The sequence below is a fragment of the Lactuca serriola genome, chromosome 4 (assembly GCF_051521515.1).
Source record: "Lactuca serriola cultivar US96UC23 chromosome 4, Lser_US96UC23_V15, whole genome shotgun sequence".
NCBI classification, from domain to species: Eukaryota; Viridiplantae; Streptophyta; class Magnoliopsida; order Asterales; family Asteraceae; genus Lactuca; species Lactuca serriola.
In genome coordinates, this window is record NC_136411.1 from 157440077 (window position 1) to 157457016 (window position 16940).

General features: G+C 36.1%; 1 protein-coding gene across 9 annotated transcripts; it reads right to left on the bottom strand.

Moving 5' to 3' along the window:
* Positions 1–9395: 9395 nt before the first annotated feature.
* LOC145102822 (uncharacterized) lies at positions 9396–14553 on the bottom strand. Of its 9 annotated transcripts, none has more exons than XM_079040295.1 (16): positions 14397–14552; positions 13646–13744; positions 13024–13202; positions 12804–12938; positions 12611–12677; positions 12430–12517; positions 12314–12340; positions 12135–12231; positions 11967–12050; positions 11874–11896; positions 11730–11795; positions 11583–11642; positions 11390–11441; positions 11001–11141; positions 9664–9925; positions 9396–9582 (listed from the first exon to the last, which is right to left on the bottom strand). In XM_079040295.1, exons 3-14 carry the CDS (start codon positions 13181–13183, stop codon positions 11053–11055), a joined length of 948 nt encoding a protein of 315 aa, XP_078896421.1. In that variant the 5' UTR covers positions 13184–13202; positions 13646–13744; positions 14397–14552; the 3' UTR covers positions 9396–9582; positions 9664–9925; positions 11001–11052. The 9 variants fall into 9 exon arrangements, with proteins under 9 accessions (XP_078896421.1, XP_078896423.1, XP_078896420.1 ...); XM_079040297.1 differs by lacking the exon at positions 9664–9925 and adding an exon at positions 13468–13558; XM_079040294.1 differs by lacking the exon at positions 9664–9925.
* Between the last annotated feature and the right edge of the window lie 2387 nt (positions 14554–16940).

The window sequence follows — 16940 nt, forward strand, 5'->3', positions numbered from 1 at the left end:
ATTATAGAATTCTTATGTATTTTAATTTCAATAGCCTGAGAACTCTTCGTATAATGCCTTATTGCGATGTTCTTGTCTGATTATTTGCTTTTGGGCGGACCATCGGTTAGAATGTTTATCTGATCTCTGACCACATACGACTTTATGGATTGCATGTAAGACCAAGATTTGGCCACTGTAAATTACATGAAAGACCATGGGAGGACCATGGTATTTGTATGAAAGACCATGGGAGAATCATTACACTTGTATGAAAGACAATGGGAGGACCATGACACTTGTATGAAAGACCATGGGAGGACCATGGAAACTATACATAAGACTATAGGAGCACCATAACAATTAATTCTACAGGAGGAATGCAACAATAAGTGAGTGTAATATTGTAGGAGCACCATAGCATTCACAAGTTCGGTATTGATATCTATGTTGATAGATCGATGTTATAGCCGAGGACTTTGTGTGGATGCATTATATGTATGGTGGAATGTGTGGTATATTTGGGAACTCACTAAGCTTTATGCTTAAAGTTATCGATTAAATGTTTTACATGTTTTTCATGAGAAGAGCTCAGCGAAACTATTCATATGCATCAAAGATATCTATTTCTACAATTTGGTAAATTCAACTCTGATAATGTATGGTTTCAATCAATCAAATGTCACTCAGTGGTTTTAAAGATAAACGTTTTAATCATTTAATCTATTTTATAAATGAAAAATCTCTCTGGAATTTTTAGGACGTTACAATCTGGAGTTCACTCGTGAGGGATGTTATTTGGTTTTTCTTTATTGACCATATTTAACGATTTTTTTTTATGTTTTATTTTTGTTTTCTACTTTTGATTTTGGGCTAGAAACATTTTTCTTTGTGCTTAGATGTAGATGAACCTAGGGTTGTAAATAAGAGATCTGAGCTCGAGGACGGATAGGCTCAATTTTGGGTCGTTTAAAATTCATAGGGCTCGAGCTCGAGTGCGGATCATTTCGAGCTTATTGTTAAATGTGACTTGAGAGTTTTGAGCATTCTCATGGAGAATTTGAGTTCAATGAAGCACTGGGAACTCAATGGAGCGCTTGGGATTCATGGAGCATGTAACAAACGAACAGATCAACTGAGAAGGGAATGAATCATCTGACAAATGAACAGATCAAGTTCCAAAGGAAAGGATCATCTAAAAGGGGGTATGGAGCACCTGGAAGAGGTTTAGAGAACTTGGGAGTGGAATGGAGCAACTTGATGCATAGTTACGACATTTGATTAGGTTTTGGGCCAACTAGAAAGCATGTTGCGCCACTTTGGACCATGTTGCACCACTCTAGTAGATGTTGTGCTGACGTGGATGAAGTTGCGCCAACCTCGAAGATCTTGTGCCACCTTGGAAGGATGTTGCACCATTTAGAAGGAAGTTGCGCCAAGCTTGAAGGATGTTGCACCATCCTATCACACCCCCGACCGAGGCGGCAGAACACACTGGGTTGTGCGATTAAGTTCATGGATCACAGGTAAACTGAATATATAGCACAAGTACAACAATAAACAAAATAGCATTCCTGTTCCATCTTGATATTTGAATACAAGGTTTTTACAAATAATAATAGTACATGAATTGCCTTATCAGGTAGGCATATAATACAACAACAAGTAAACTAGGTCACCTGTAATCCAATCCGTCTTGAATGTTTGTTTAGTTATTTCCCGAGAATACATGTAGTTTTAAGGGTCAACACAAGGTTGGTGAGAATTACAGGTTTTCTACTAACATCAGTGATACTTTTAAAAGTCTAAAAGTATTTTCTTTGTAAGTATAATGATAGTTAAAACAGTGTTTGCAATGAGTCTTTAAAAGCCAAAAATGTATTTTTTTTGTATAAGTAAATCCATAGTTTAAACTTTTTTTGTAACGAATCTTTGAATATACTTGAAAACGAAACTTTATTGTTACATAAGTAATTCATACTTAAAATAGCTTTGAAAGCAACCAAGCCCATGGTTTGTAGTGAGAGAGAGAAATTCCAATTAATGTTTATAGTGAGTCCTATAACCGAGATATGTAACTGCATGTACCCCCTACAATGCTTCAATGGACGTTATACTAACAATTATAGACACTTATCACCCCCTTCGATTGATCGGTTAAGGTTGTAGCTAGCAATTGTAGGTGGGGAGATCAACCCCGTATAGATCTATACATATGTATCTCGCTCTGAAGATTAACGGTTATTGTAGTGTGGGTATGCTAACTGTTTAGACTCAGCTAATAAATATAGTCTCACTATAAAGACATTAACTAAAGTATGTGAATAGCTCTCAGCCCTAACTTAATTGTGATTAAGTCACTAGGCATAATGAATTTCATTCTATAAAGTTTATAAAAGCCAAGTATGCTTGGTATGCATATAAAAGTGTAATGTAATCGCTTTTATAAAAATGTATGTTTCAAAGTAATGAACATACGTACATGTATAAATGTTGTGTAATTAAACATATAAATATACATGCATAGTAATAGTTTAAATCCTAGAAATACCACAAAGTTTTATGACTCGTTTTTTATGATATACAATGTCACATAAAAAATCATATATTTTTGTATCATGTAGCATTTTGTGTGTGGACTAGTTATTTCACGATAAAATAAGCATAATATGTATATGAAATGTTTATACTAGTTTATTTGTAACAATATGTTAAATAACATTTTTATAAACTAAATTTATTGTATTTTTGCATAAAGGATAATATATTTGTATAAAGAAAGTATATAGTCACATGTATTCCCCCACAAAATAATTAAAAAATTAAAAAGTTGTCATAAGACTCACCCTTGAAGCGTGAGTTGGGGTTGCTCAGAGTTCGTTTATTTTTGGGAAGCTTGACGTGAGAAATTGCAAGGTCACGTTTCTTGAACTATGAAATAATTCTGGGACCGTTTCGTAACGAACTCACTGCTCTCGACAACACAGTCAACCACGCGAACCACCCCCTTTTGAAGGACGCAGGCCAAATAAGACTCCAAGACCTTCCTCCTCGAAAAGAAGATTAAGGGGCTCCAAGGTAGCCAAAGGAAATGCATGACGACACCACTCACGGGCAGGGCCCTATTTTGATAGAAGGGAACCGTGCATAAGATTCCAAACAGGAAGATATACACCAGGAGCACTCAAAGGCGAAGGACCGGCCTCCATGTGGACATCACCCGAAGCAGAAGGTGGGTCGGAACAAGCGCCCACAACGCTTGATCCCCCTGAGGGGCACAAATCCACCACTTCTGTTTGTTGTGGGATGTCACCGTCAGCAATTTCAATGACAACGGGTGACTTAGAAAGTAAAAAGTCGATGTTGCGCCTTCGACGTAATCGCATGCTGATGGTGTTGTTGCCAACGTCCTCTGCAAGGGCAGCATCCACAGTAGTTAACCGACGTTTGGAAGACACTTGATTGTTATATGTGCCTGGTTCTCCGTCCGAGGGGCCCATTGAGAAACCCATCAGACCAGGCCGAACCAAAGAAACAAGCCTCGACCCAAGGTCAACGGCTGGGGAACCGGTCACAAAAACCCGGCCGACACTGGCGAGAGTCGGGAGCGTCTCCACCAAAGGGACCTCACGATACTGAAGATCCCCTTTAGAATTCCCCCGCATCACTTATTCATGAGATAGAAGCTACTCATTACCTGCAACAATAACAAAAGACCCCCCCCCCATGCTTCATCAAAGAAATTTTACATAAAAAAGGGAGAAGAATGGGGGTAAGAAGGTAACGCTTCCCGTCACTTTCTACCAAAACTGAGGCATCATCCCACGCGAACGCCAAGTAGCACTCATTCCGGCTGCCGCCAACATGCAATCTGGACAATCCCCGCTGTTGAAACAAATCCCTCTTAATGCGCAAGCCACCGACAGAATTACCCCAGACAATTGGAGCGCCCGGTCTGAAGACATAGGCACATGAGGATAGCTAGGTCCGACCAAATCGGCTTTAACCCACAACCATCGATCCTGCCAGTTCTTCCGAGGCGCTTTTTGATTAACTATAAAGGCATGTGTACTGCGGCGCTGAGAATAAGTGTGAACACCCAAATGGGTAGACGAATTGAAGAAAGATTGGAATGTTCGAAGTTGGGGAAGGATTCCCAACGCCCGACACCCTAACTCAAACCCCACTATCTTGTTCACGGCGTTGGGGTCAAGTCGTGAATAGAGAAACCATATTCTCGCATAACCTCGTCGAAGAAGTCCAAAACAGGAATACGAAACCCGACCTCAAAAATTGCCACCGGAATACCAACCTTCCCCGTCAGCGGTTGATAAAATCGTAGACCCCTCTAGCGGGAATTGAACTCCATGCTCAGGCGTAAACTCATACCGGAACTGAAGAGACTCGAACTCCTCAGGCGTAGGGGTGGTTTCAGATCTGATGGAGGCCATCGGGAATCAGAGAAGAAAGGCGTAGGAGAAAGAAAAAGAGATAAAGGAAAACGAGATGGCTAGTATACGGAGAAATGAAGCACATAACTATTCCTAAAAATAGGGGACCCTTAAATAATTCGTGAAGTGATGGAACCGAACCGTTCTGACGGCAGAAACTGTCTGGCCAGAACGGCTATATTACTTTAGAAATGTGTCACGAACCATTTCACCAAACATGTGCCCAAATCCATGCTAGAACAATTCAGGTAGCCCTAGAACATGCTAGCATTTACTATCCTAGGGGACTTGTTGACGTATCTCACCAAGAATACATCGAAGGATAACAGGAGCGTCAACCAAAAAGCAACATGATCAAGGAGCGCCACCTAGGCGAGCGCCAGACCCAGGCCATCGCCCAAGAGCCCTCGCACACTCATCCCCGAAACTCCACAGATCAGAGACAAGCCCCCATAATTGGGGACCATGTCTCCCACTGGACAAAAGTGTACTTCCGACTCCCCGAGAGAGAAGGATAGTGCTCTGAACCCCACCTCCTGACAACGTCGCACCAATAGCAAACAGCCATATGCGGGACACGTCCTACCAATGAAAAACCTCCACAACTTGCTGAGCCTGAAAAGGTAAAAGATATTGTCAGGGATCTGTTCCCCCAAAGAGAGGTATAAAAAGGTTCCTTCTCCTCCAAGAGAAGGGATGAATAATCTTCCACTACCCTCCTCCTCTTGAATAGATTAGAACTCTCAAGGAAAGGAACTAACTTGACCGTCAGAGCTTCGTTCCGGGATCACTCCCGGACGAAGTCTAAGGGATTTCTTCTCTTGTACTGTGATTCTCAGGCTTTTCTTCTGCGGCCATCAAAGAAAACGGTGTCAAGCCGGAGACGTATACATCTTGGTTACATGCAAATTTTAACATCCCCAATCCAACAACAGTCTCTATTCACCAACCTTCCATACCCCTGAAACTACTACTTAAAACAAAGACCACAACAATTCAATCAACCTCAATTCCAAGCTTTTCAACAACCTTCTCAACCTCAACAATTTCAAACACAACCATCTCAATTATCATTTTCGCAATCCCAACATATAAACCTTGACAGTGACGACGACGAAACGGTCCAAGAAACACAACCACCGTCTAGAAAATTGCAACAAATAGAAAAAGGCAAAAAAAAAAGAGCTACGGGTTAGAGAGAAGAAGAGTAGGAAGCTTTATCGAAAGCTTGGATTTTCATATCACAAGACGTGCAAACCGGCAATGCGCAATCGAGACAAAGTTTTTGGAATCGTGTTTTGGACCACTTTCACTCGTTATTAAAAAGGCAAATTTAATGGACCTACGATGCAGTCAATGGAAAATGGCATGGCCTACGAGCATCTTGCACCAAATTTAATGGCATATTTGAAAATCTTAAAAATATGCACAAACCCAATATTTTATCAACTGCATGCTACCGATACAAGCTTACCAACAGCAGTAAAACATTTGGTCACCAAAAAACGTGGAATGTTTGTTTTAAGGGCCCAAAATGGATCCTTAATCCGGAGACGGCACATTTGAAATCGAGCACCGGCTCCAACTAAACATCACGAACTTCCGATTCGGATGTGGGTTTTGTCTTCAACCTCAATGATGACTTCGACGGCACCGAGGGGGGTCCACCGGAAGTCCAACTTTGTCGACCACCGGGAAATGACAAAGGGAAACGGGAGGTGTCTTCATCCGGAAAAGCAAGTAGCGAAGACATAGTTTCGAAAAGAATATTAAAAGAAAAACTCTACTTTTTCTAAAAAAAAATATGAAAAATGGAGGAAGCTAATCGCCAAAAAATAGTACTTACCGATCTTCAAATTATAAACACACAGCCCCAACCGAATCTCGACTCGGAAAATCTAACAACATTTTTAAAAGTTCAACGACAAGTTCGCGAAAAATATTGTAATAGCCCAAAAATTCAAATAAAATTGTCAATTTTAAATTCAAGTTAATCATACGATAATCACATCAAAATAGTCAAAAGTACATCATAGCAAAATGTTGTCAGAGTACAAGTCTCAAAGTCACTAGTGCGGAAAAAACATAAAGTGATGTGGTGCGATCAGGTCGGGCCCTTCCCTTTCGAACTGGAAGTACCTGAAACAGAAACTGAAAATTGTAAGCACAAAGCTTAGTGAATTTCCCCAAAATACCACATACTAAACAAACATATTGTCAGGCATATATGGGTGTCGGCCTACCGCTTCGGTCTACTTCAACCAGATACTGTCAGGCATATATGGGTGCCTAACTACCCCTGCGGTCTATCTCAACCGGATACTATCAAGCATATATGGGTGCTTGCAATCCCCTTCAGCCTATTTCAACCAGATACCGGGTCTATTTCACCCCCTACTACTACCACATAATACCATAACAGAAATCAAAGATTCATCAAGCAAATACAGACATAACTTACAATTATCAAAAAGACAATCATCACGTTATACATAAACTAGTGGGTTGGCCTTGGTGCCTTCGACCCACGGCTACTACGAAGGAAGATTCACCTCAAACTGTAGGTGTCAAATCGTACTCAACGGATGACTTGCGAACTCCTATCCCTATCGCACAAGCATAAATCCTAATTAGCAATTAGGTCACATTCTAACTCGAAGGTCCAAAACCCTAATCCTTGACTTAAGGCAAAAAGGTTCCTTTATCGTTGCCTTATTGGGCCTCCTTCCTTCAAGGCCCAAATTCATAATAACCCAAAAGTATCCAAGCCCAACAAAAGGCTTCTAAGGCCCAAAATGGCCTAAATACATCTAACATTGTCCTAGGCCCAAAATTCCTTCTTACAACAGGTTGGGCCTAAGGCCCAACAAAACTGAAAGCCCAAAATCCTTTTAACCCACTGACTGCGTACGCGCTACGTACTCGGCATGTACGCCCAACGTACGCTGGTGTTGACCTGGAGTCGGGGTGTTGACCCAGTACCCAATACGCACAGCGTACATGGGAGTACGCCCAGCATACAGATCTGCCAACCCAAAACCACCTTCATGACTTAATCCATTAAGACCTAACGTCCAAAACTTAGATCCAAGCCCCTATAAACGTCATAAGCCATAAAGTTGCAAACATTATGCTTTTGCATTCAGGGATGGGACTCAAACCATGAATTATGTCCATAAACACACTTGGATGGTTCCTAACTCTTGCATGGTAGTGGCTTAACCATCAAGATAAGATTTTTATGACTCAAAACACCTCCAAGACTCCAAAATGACAGCTCAAATGGTCTGAAGTTACTCATACACTAACAAGTCAAACTATGGGACCAAAAGATGTCATATTTTACCCTAAACCTAGATCTATGCTTATAATTGACAAGGTTCAAACTTTATACATTCAAAGAGCTAGAAATGGTGCCAAACTTCTGGATCTACAAGCTCCTTCCTTGTTCTTCAAAACCAACAAAGATCAGCAAAATCACCAAGGTAAGCTAAAAAATGCATGCAAGAGGGTTAAGGTTCGTATTTAACACTAAAAGGACAATGGAGGCTGGGAGGGTGAAGATTATGAGGGACTTAAGGGCTTTAAATAGGGTGCAAACCCTAAAATTTAGGGTTTGCCTCTAGCATGAGTATTCCCAGCGTAACCCCACGTACTCCCAGTGTACATGGGCGATGCATGTGATCAAGCTCCAGCTAGTACGATAAGCGTATTCATAAAGTACACCCCGCGTACTAGCCAAGGGACCAATAATGCAAAGATTTTGTTTTATGAGGGTTAAAGAAGAAACTTACAAGGTTCGAATGTTACAAATATGGCAATTAGGTTCTAAGGTTTTTAATACTTATGTTTTATTTTCTATGTTTTATGTTTTTTTAGAAATTTAGGTTTTAAATTTCTATGTTTTTATGTTTTTTTTTTTTTGTAATTTATGTTATAAATTTCTATGTTTTTAAAATAATGTAATAGGTTCTTAAGTAATATAAAATATTATTTAAATAATTATGTTTTTTATTTAATCTAATGTCAAAAAAAAAATACTACTACAAAAATACCTTTAATGACACGCATTGCATGTCGTAAAAGCCACAGATGACACGCATTGTGTGTTGTAAAAGCCACAAATGACATGCAAATGCATGTCATAAAGGAAGACGGCACGCTTTTGCGTGTTAAGGAAGGTCATATCATAAACTTACGACACACATTGCATGTTAAGGAAGGCCCTGTCATAAGAAAGACGACACATATTTATGACATGCATTGTGTATCATTAAAGCCCCTGTCATAAATGTAGATGACACGTATTTGCGTGTCATAAACTTCAACAGCCATTTACAATATGCATTTATGTGACATCCCCAATTTCACAGCCAGAAAAGACCGATTTGTTTATGCTTTGTTTTTTTTAAATCAGAGTAATCGTTTTCGTCTGTCTTTTTACCGTTGACTACTATCAACGAGATCTTCGATTCTCGTTTAGATTGTTCGGCTAGAAATCACTCGATCTCGAATTCAAGTTTCAGGTTGCATACTGCCAAGTCGAAATTTAGAAAAATCATAACTTCTTCATACAAAGTCAGATTTTGACGTTCTTTTTATGCACGCTCTCAGTTTAACGTATTCTACGACTTTCATTTATATCGCTCTAACGTAAATTCACTATTTACATCGCGCTGTGTCGTGCCGGTTCTGTCGCGAAACTTCGACGGGTCATAATTTCTTCGTTATAACTCGGATTTCGGCGTTCTTTATATGTACGGAATCCTTGTAACATATACTACAACTTAGTTAAGATTACTCCTTCTAAATAATCTTCCATCAAAAAGTCATCTAAATTGACCAGCTCGAATCTACGGGCGTTACGACATGCTTTTACAATACTCATTTATGCATAATGCAAAAATATAGAAACAAATATATACCAAAAAAACAATTTCATACAATAACGGCATGTCAAAGAAATTATCAAAAAATTGTAATACATTGATATTAAGGGGGTCCAATAGTACATATTATTAAGAGGTTTTCGCTAACTATATACCGTGATACTACATTGCTAGTAAGGGACACCTTGTTTCACATATGCTTCATGGTGTCAAAGATGGCCATACCACCATCCTCCAGGAGAGTTCACATACATCACAATATCCTGTCAATCATGTTCAATGCATCACTTAAAATCTCTACAACATTTAAATTAGGAAAGACATGGATCTAGGTCTCGTCAAACCTTGTTAGAATCAATAACATCAACGTATAGAAACTGAGCAACAATGATGTTTTCCATGTCATCATCAACAACTCCATCACAACAAAGTATATAAATTAAGTCAAAAGTCATAAATGTAATTAAGGCTAAAGATGCAACAACTCGCATATTGAAAAAGCTGACTCATAACACAAAGCTGACTCATAACACTCTGGAACCATTCTTGCATCATTGGTAGAGGAGCAGAGGAAAAATGGGAATTGAAGACAAAATGATGTAATTCCTGTTTTAGGGAAAATACCACCAGGTACAGTAAGATAAGGAAGCAAATGGAGAGACACCATAAAGGGCATGCCATTCTCGTTCTTTTATATAGAAAATTATATTTTAAATTAAATAAAAGATTTAGAATTTTTGACTTTTATATTCACTGTCAACAAAGTAAAGATCGAAGACTGCAAAGTAAGGATCGAAGACTGCAGATATATATACTATTAAATGGAAACCATATGTGTTTTAGATGTGCACATAATTAGATCCACTTTGTAATTAAGTAAAGTTGGTATCATATCTGGTATGACTTCAAACAGGTAATGATGATGAACACAAACAAACAAACAAACAAACAAACAAACAAAAACTTGCAGAGAAATAAAGCAAGGACTACATATATGTATTATTAAACACACACAGACACAAACCTATGGGTTGTTTGTAGTGTAGTTGCTCATGATGAGTGATGAGAATGATTAGAAACAAAACTATACAACCATTTTATTAAGGTCTACACATCATATTTTCCCTAAAAACATTGTTTACATTAAAAAAATCTCTTATAATTTGGGTATACTCGATAGCATATGATCGAACAACAAATACATAAGGAAAAAATAACTATATGAATGTCGATCCCTTCGAATAAGCACACAACATTGACGACTAAATTGACAATTACAAAAAATTGAATATTTACTAAACAACCAACGACCCCTATTATTACTACCAACACAACGATGACAAGTTCGCCATATAAAATCCAGTATGTGCACATCTATTCAAAAGATTAAAAAATTATTTTAGTGTCAAAAATCCTATTTTTCATCAATTTTCATGGTTGATCAGATATAGCATAATAAGCAAGACTCCATTGCCATGTCATAAAATGTTTTTTAGCCATTCGGAATGCTATTGTTCTCTCTAACTAGTGATCTTATTCTATTTTCAACTATAAGTAAATGTGTAACGTGTTTGTCAAGCAATAAAATCGTATGTTACTTAACTGTTTACTTTCAAGAAACTTATTAATCTATATTCAAGAACAGATATAACTAAAGGTGATGATAAAATATGAACATTACCTTAAAACTTGATGCTTTAACTAATTTACAACAACAATAAGCTTCAATTCGTTTAGCCTCTGACATCAATGAACTCCTTCAAATTCTGCAAAATTCCTTTGTCATATGGATTTATAAACTTTGTTGTTGTTATCGTCTCCCCTGAATGATCAAAAATATTATTCAGTAAATGATCACATACTCTTTTTACCAATATGGGAAATATACTTTACTTTTTACCAGAATTTCAATGTAGTTACATATCTTTACCCATAACAGCAGCATACATATTACATATACTTTTCATATATAATATATTATATGCATTTTTTTTGCTTATACATTTGGCTCAAAAGTCAAAGTGCCATTTTTTTTTGTTTAAAATAATGGATGCACATAATTAAATGTACCTGGTTGAAGCTGTACAATATGTTGGAACTCTGGATATCTTTTCCAGTGTATCTGCAAGTATGACATCATTTTCTCAAATATTTTTTAAACATTATTAATCCAGCCAATGGTAACATAGATATATATATATATATATATATATATATATATATATATATATATATATATGGTCATAAAGATTATATAACTTACAAACTCATCTGTTCTGATATTGAAACACACACAATATATATGCCATGCCAAAAATACCCCCTAATAATTTCATAAAATAAAAGGTCAGTATTTATGGTATATGAGTATATCTCCAAGAATAGAATGTAATGGAAACCAAGTATACACCTGCCATAGCACTTGCAGAATGGAAAATATCATTGTGCTAGAAACTAATGTTTCATTCCAACCAACCTTTCGGATACAATATCAAAATAATTACAAGTTTGCCATATAACAAGATTCAAAATCATTGGGAAAACAGTGGCATACCTTCTCTTTACTCTCGGACAAAACTGGAATTTAAGATGATGTGAGAAAGATGACCTTTCAACATAAGCAAATTTATAAATCTTGTAAGCTTACTTTGAGATGCACCCATAATGTAACAAGCTTCAGCTGTTATAAATCCTGCTAGGAGAATCATGAAAAGTAGATGATTGTTTTGACCTGTATTAAAACAGTAGCATCCCAATTATCTAAATATGGTTCTTAACATAACATTCAACTGCAATAATGTGTTAAAGTTGTTACCTATACAATTCCCAAAAGCAGGACAATGGTGATCAAATCCCTTAACATATGCATCACAATGCTTACAATATCTTACCCTTTGAAGTAATAATGGACTCTGTTATAACAAAAATAATAAGTACTTCAACATCTTCAGTTCATATATAACACCTCAAAAGTAACGGAAATATAATAGCAACCTCATCAGATATTAGGAGCTCTGATCCCTGAATGAGTAAACATGATCATCATCAACAACATTTAGCAATTTAAATAGGAATAACTTGTAGTGAATTAGTGATAGTTAGTTAGTTACCTCCTGATATGTTTCATTGTTGGAGAGAGAATCTATGTTTTCATTAGGAGGTTTGCAATTAACAAAACCAGGATCACCTAATAGGATTCTGCAATCAAGAAGACACTCATGTATTATGTGTGAAATGAAAATTTGACTATAAGAACAGGTATTAAGCACGATGTAACATATATATACAGACCTATATAGACCGATTTGGAGCATAATAAGCTCTACATTGAAGACAATGTCCAATAAAGAAGAGACAGCTGTAAAACAGAGGAGTTGGTTTGATAAACATGAAAGAAGATGTTATGATTCCTACTCCTTTGTTTGATTTCTTTTTAGTTTTGGTTATGAATTTTAAAGATAAATAAACAGAGTCAAGAGGTTACCTTGTCGAATTACAATCACATAAGCAAACCAAATGAACAATAGATTCGCAATCACAAAAGCAGGAGCTGAACCACGCAGTCCAAATAACCTCTTGCATCTTCTCCCTAACGTTGCCATCGCTATCAATGTCATCACTGAGCACAGAAAAACCTCAAAATTAATTCAAAATCGCAAAAATAAAAATCACCACTGCTACATACATAGATAGCGATAGAGAACCTGAGAATATAAAAGGTATGATAATACTGGAGGACGCGAAGAAGGAAGATATCAGGTAAAGGGCTAACTGCGCCAAGCAAACACAGACGAAGGACACCGTGCTCCGGCCAATTAACCTCCATGGATCCCTACGCTTTCTCCGACGCACGAAAATTTCCATTTACAGACGCCAAATATAACTGCATATATGAATCGATTTGTGTGTTTCAGTTGCGAACAGCTTCGAATCGGGTTATCGTATGATCCTTTTTGCAATTACAAGGCCAATTTAATTTTATGAGCACAAATGCGCATTTCATTTTGTAAATTGATTTTATGAAATCGATTTCATGAATCAATCCGAGGAATCGAGTAAGGAAGAAGAGGAGCGGTGGTGATGAAGAAAAAGCGATCAGTTGAAGATAGTTGAAGAGATCTGAGGATAATGATATCAAGAAATATTACCTAAAACTTTGAATCAACAATGCCTACAACTTGGAATCAAGTTTTATTCATTTAAATCCATAATTCTTGGTGATTATAACGTTTTCTACACCTACAAATTAATATTTAGAATAATGACATTGCAGGGGTACTCATGATACTACTAAGGTATGAAAGAAAGAAATGGATAGTTGCATACCTGGCAAATAGAAACAATTTCCCCATGATTAAAATATCCACAGGTTTATCTCATATCTTCATCCCTTTATCTTCTTGGTAAAGACTAAAGAGAGTCCATCTGTTGAGGTAATCATGTTCCAAATACTTCTTGGTATGTCATTGTAATGTTTGTGCAAGTATGTGAGGGTTTACATATAATTATATCCTAATTTTCTTACTACCTGATGTATGCAGTAATTGCTGTAAAGGTTCAATTTTTGAATTGGGGATTAAACACAAAAGCTCTTAAAGATGCATAAACCAGAAGATAAGATATGCGAGAGATGCTTGAGCAACATTGCTCTTGTTCAGATTTTGTGAAAGAAAGTAATGATGGTGATCAGCAGTTATGTAAAGCTGCTTTCGGTGGCAATAGACATTCAACCTGGAGATTTAAAGTTTTTCCAGTGGCATTGGTCAAAAGGGGAGCCTGTAATAGTCGGTAATGTTCTTGAAACTACACTTGGGTTGAGCTGGGAACGCATGGTTATGCGAAAATCGATTTCAAAAACTCAATTTCAAAAAATCGATTTCAGAAAATTTAGGAGTGATCGAATTTCAGAAAAGATTTTACAGCAACATTTTGGTAATATAACAAATCAGCAAGATTTCAGACGATTGGAAAAGAACGAATCACAAATGAGCAATATTTCAGAAATAAAAGAAATCAGCAAGATTTCAGCATAGCGTGTCTTTTTTTTTCAGCGACCGGAGAAGAACGAAAGCCAAACCTGATGCCTTGCTGTCGGACCGAAGGTCTGGAAGGGTGGGCGACGGAGGTCTGGAACAGTGGCGCCGGTGGTCTAGTAGCGTGGCTGGACAGTCCCCTGATAGAGAAGAACGAATGTGGGAGGCGAGACAGAAAGAGTTTATAGGGCATAGCGTGTCTTTTTGTTTTTTCATTCTGCCCCTTCACACCAAAACTTCCAATTTTTTCCATAAAAAATAGTAAGAAATAGAATAAAAACTATTTCATCTCAATTTTAGGGGATGTTTACTGTTTAGTGGTTAATCCCATTGCAATAACCAAATTTAAGTGTTTGGATAGGAGTTTTTAAAAATCAGATTATTACGGTATGAATAAATTAAATAAGCTGATTTTAATAAGTAAGGAGAAATGTTTATTGTTTATTGCTTATTGGTCATTTTGTTTGTCAAACACTTAAAATGTTTATTGCTTATTGTTTATTTTCACCGCAATAATTAATCCAAACACATTTTAAAAAAGTATTTATTCTCACCACAATAAGCAAATAAGAAATAAGCAATAAGCTAATAAGCTAATAATTATTTATCCAAACACCCCCCTTATTCTATTTTTATTCTATTTTCATCTTAAAAAAATATATTCATAGTATATTTAAATCTTTTAATTTATATAAATATCATACACTTCCTTTTTATTAATTTGGTTTTAACAAATATATAATCTATATTTTTTTCATTACAAAAATATTAAATAAATAAGATTATACTTATAATAATTAATTATAAACTTTTATAAAATACATTATCATGTTTAAAAATTTAATATGTATTTAAATTTTTATATGAAATTGACAAACAAAGAACAACCTTTATATTTATAATTAATTAATATAATTTAATATACAGCACAATACTTTGAGTATTAAATATTACATTTAATTATTATTAGTAGATAAAAAATAAATTAGTTTATGGTTGGAATGAATGAGGGAAGAAATAAATGAAATAATGAAAAATATAAGTGGGTTCGAAATACTTTAGGGGTGTTGTTACTAGCACCGTGTAGTAGGGTAATTATTTGTTTGGACTGTATTTTTATTATTTGACTTTTTTACTCTGGTTTTTCTCTTTTTCTTTTAATTAATAATTTGAACGAAACTTTGTCAATCGGATTACTACTCTCATTATTTACATAATTTATCATTAAGTTTGAGTGTTCAAATTTATGTTTTTATTTTTCTTTATTAGTTCATTAATAATTAATTTTTTATTTTTATATTCAATATCAAATTTTATTAATTGACATCCAACATTTTTATTGAAAGGTACAATTGAAGTGTGTGTGTATATATATATATACCTTAATAAGCATTTACCCTCAAATGCTGAATTTTAAGAGGTACAAAACATAATGCAATTTGTACAATGAATTGATGCATCCAAATCTTATTCGGTCAAAGAAAAGAAAAAATCAATCGGGCCTTTGAATTGGTATTCCACGCTTTCAGCCTAATAAATCGGTCAACACAACTACCCTTTATATAACATCTTTTTCTCTCACCACTGTTAGGTCACAACTTAAGCGAACACCAAAAAGCAATCACCACTATGACCAGATCATTCACTCTTCGCCATCCTCCTTCTCTCCCTGAAAAGTAGAAGCCTAACCAAAAACCCATTTGCCACTGCCTCCCCCAATCACCAATCATCACCATCACGACATCGCTTACCTGCATCGGAGGCCACCCTTCATCACTGCTATTATGGATGTTTGACTGTCTGTGTTTCCTTCTAAACTCAACAAATCAGAAATCAAGCAGGTAACATGTACCTTTTCTTTACATCCATAAAATCTATATCGGACGCTCCTGCTACCACCATTTTCATCACCTTCAAATCGGTCATTACAATTGGTTGTGATATTCTAATTATGCTTTCTTATTTTTGTTTTCTTCTCCATTTGCAGATTCAATTTGTGTGCAATATAATTAATTGGATATCAAACTGATGGATGTAAGTTTGAAAGGCATGCCTATACGACTATAATCGTTTCATATTTCATCTTTGTTTTCCTACTTTTTATTTGATTTTGACCAGGTTGACCTTTTTTGGAAAAAGAATAACTGTTGAAATTAGTTTATCCTACTTCTATATATGACTTATATTATGTGTAAAGATGTCTAAGTACTTTACCATTTGATGCAAACATTAAACACAACAAGATGGGGGTCCGGATTTTATAGCCAATAACTATATATGAGGTAAAGCTTATTAACATAATTTTCTCTTACAAGTGGGAGAGGAATGAGTAGTAGGAATGGAGAGAGAAAGGGATTTTGACGATTAGTTTATTGCTGCAAGGTCTCGATTTTGTAAGGTTAGTATTCTTTTACGACCGGTCTCGATTTTTTGTTGCTTCTTTTTTACCATATTTTATTAAAATACACTTTATTATGTAAAAAAAATAGTTATTGTATTATAGTAAATTGAATTTTTCGTTAATAATTTTATGTCTATCCCTGTCGCTAGGTTGATCTACAAGCACAACCTAGAACTCACAGAATTGG

What these genes read in the sequence shown, in the direction of transcription:
- LOC145102822 (XM_079040298.1), bottom strand. Translation starts at nt 13,183, where the DNA reads ATGGAAATTTTCGTGCGTCGGAGAAAGCGTAGGGATCCATGGAGGTTA. An exon ending in CATACCTTTTATATTCTCAG is followed by an intron (nt 12,939 to 13,023) that starts GTTCTCTATCGC and finishes TTCTGTGCTCAG; the next exon opens with TGATGACATTGATAGCGATG. An exon ending in TTCTGCAAGTGCTATGGCAG is followed by an intron (nt 11,643 to 11,729) that starts GTGTATACTTGG and finishes TGAAATTATTAG; the next exon opens with GGGGTATTTTTGGCATGGCA.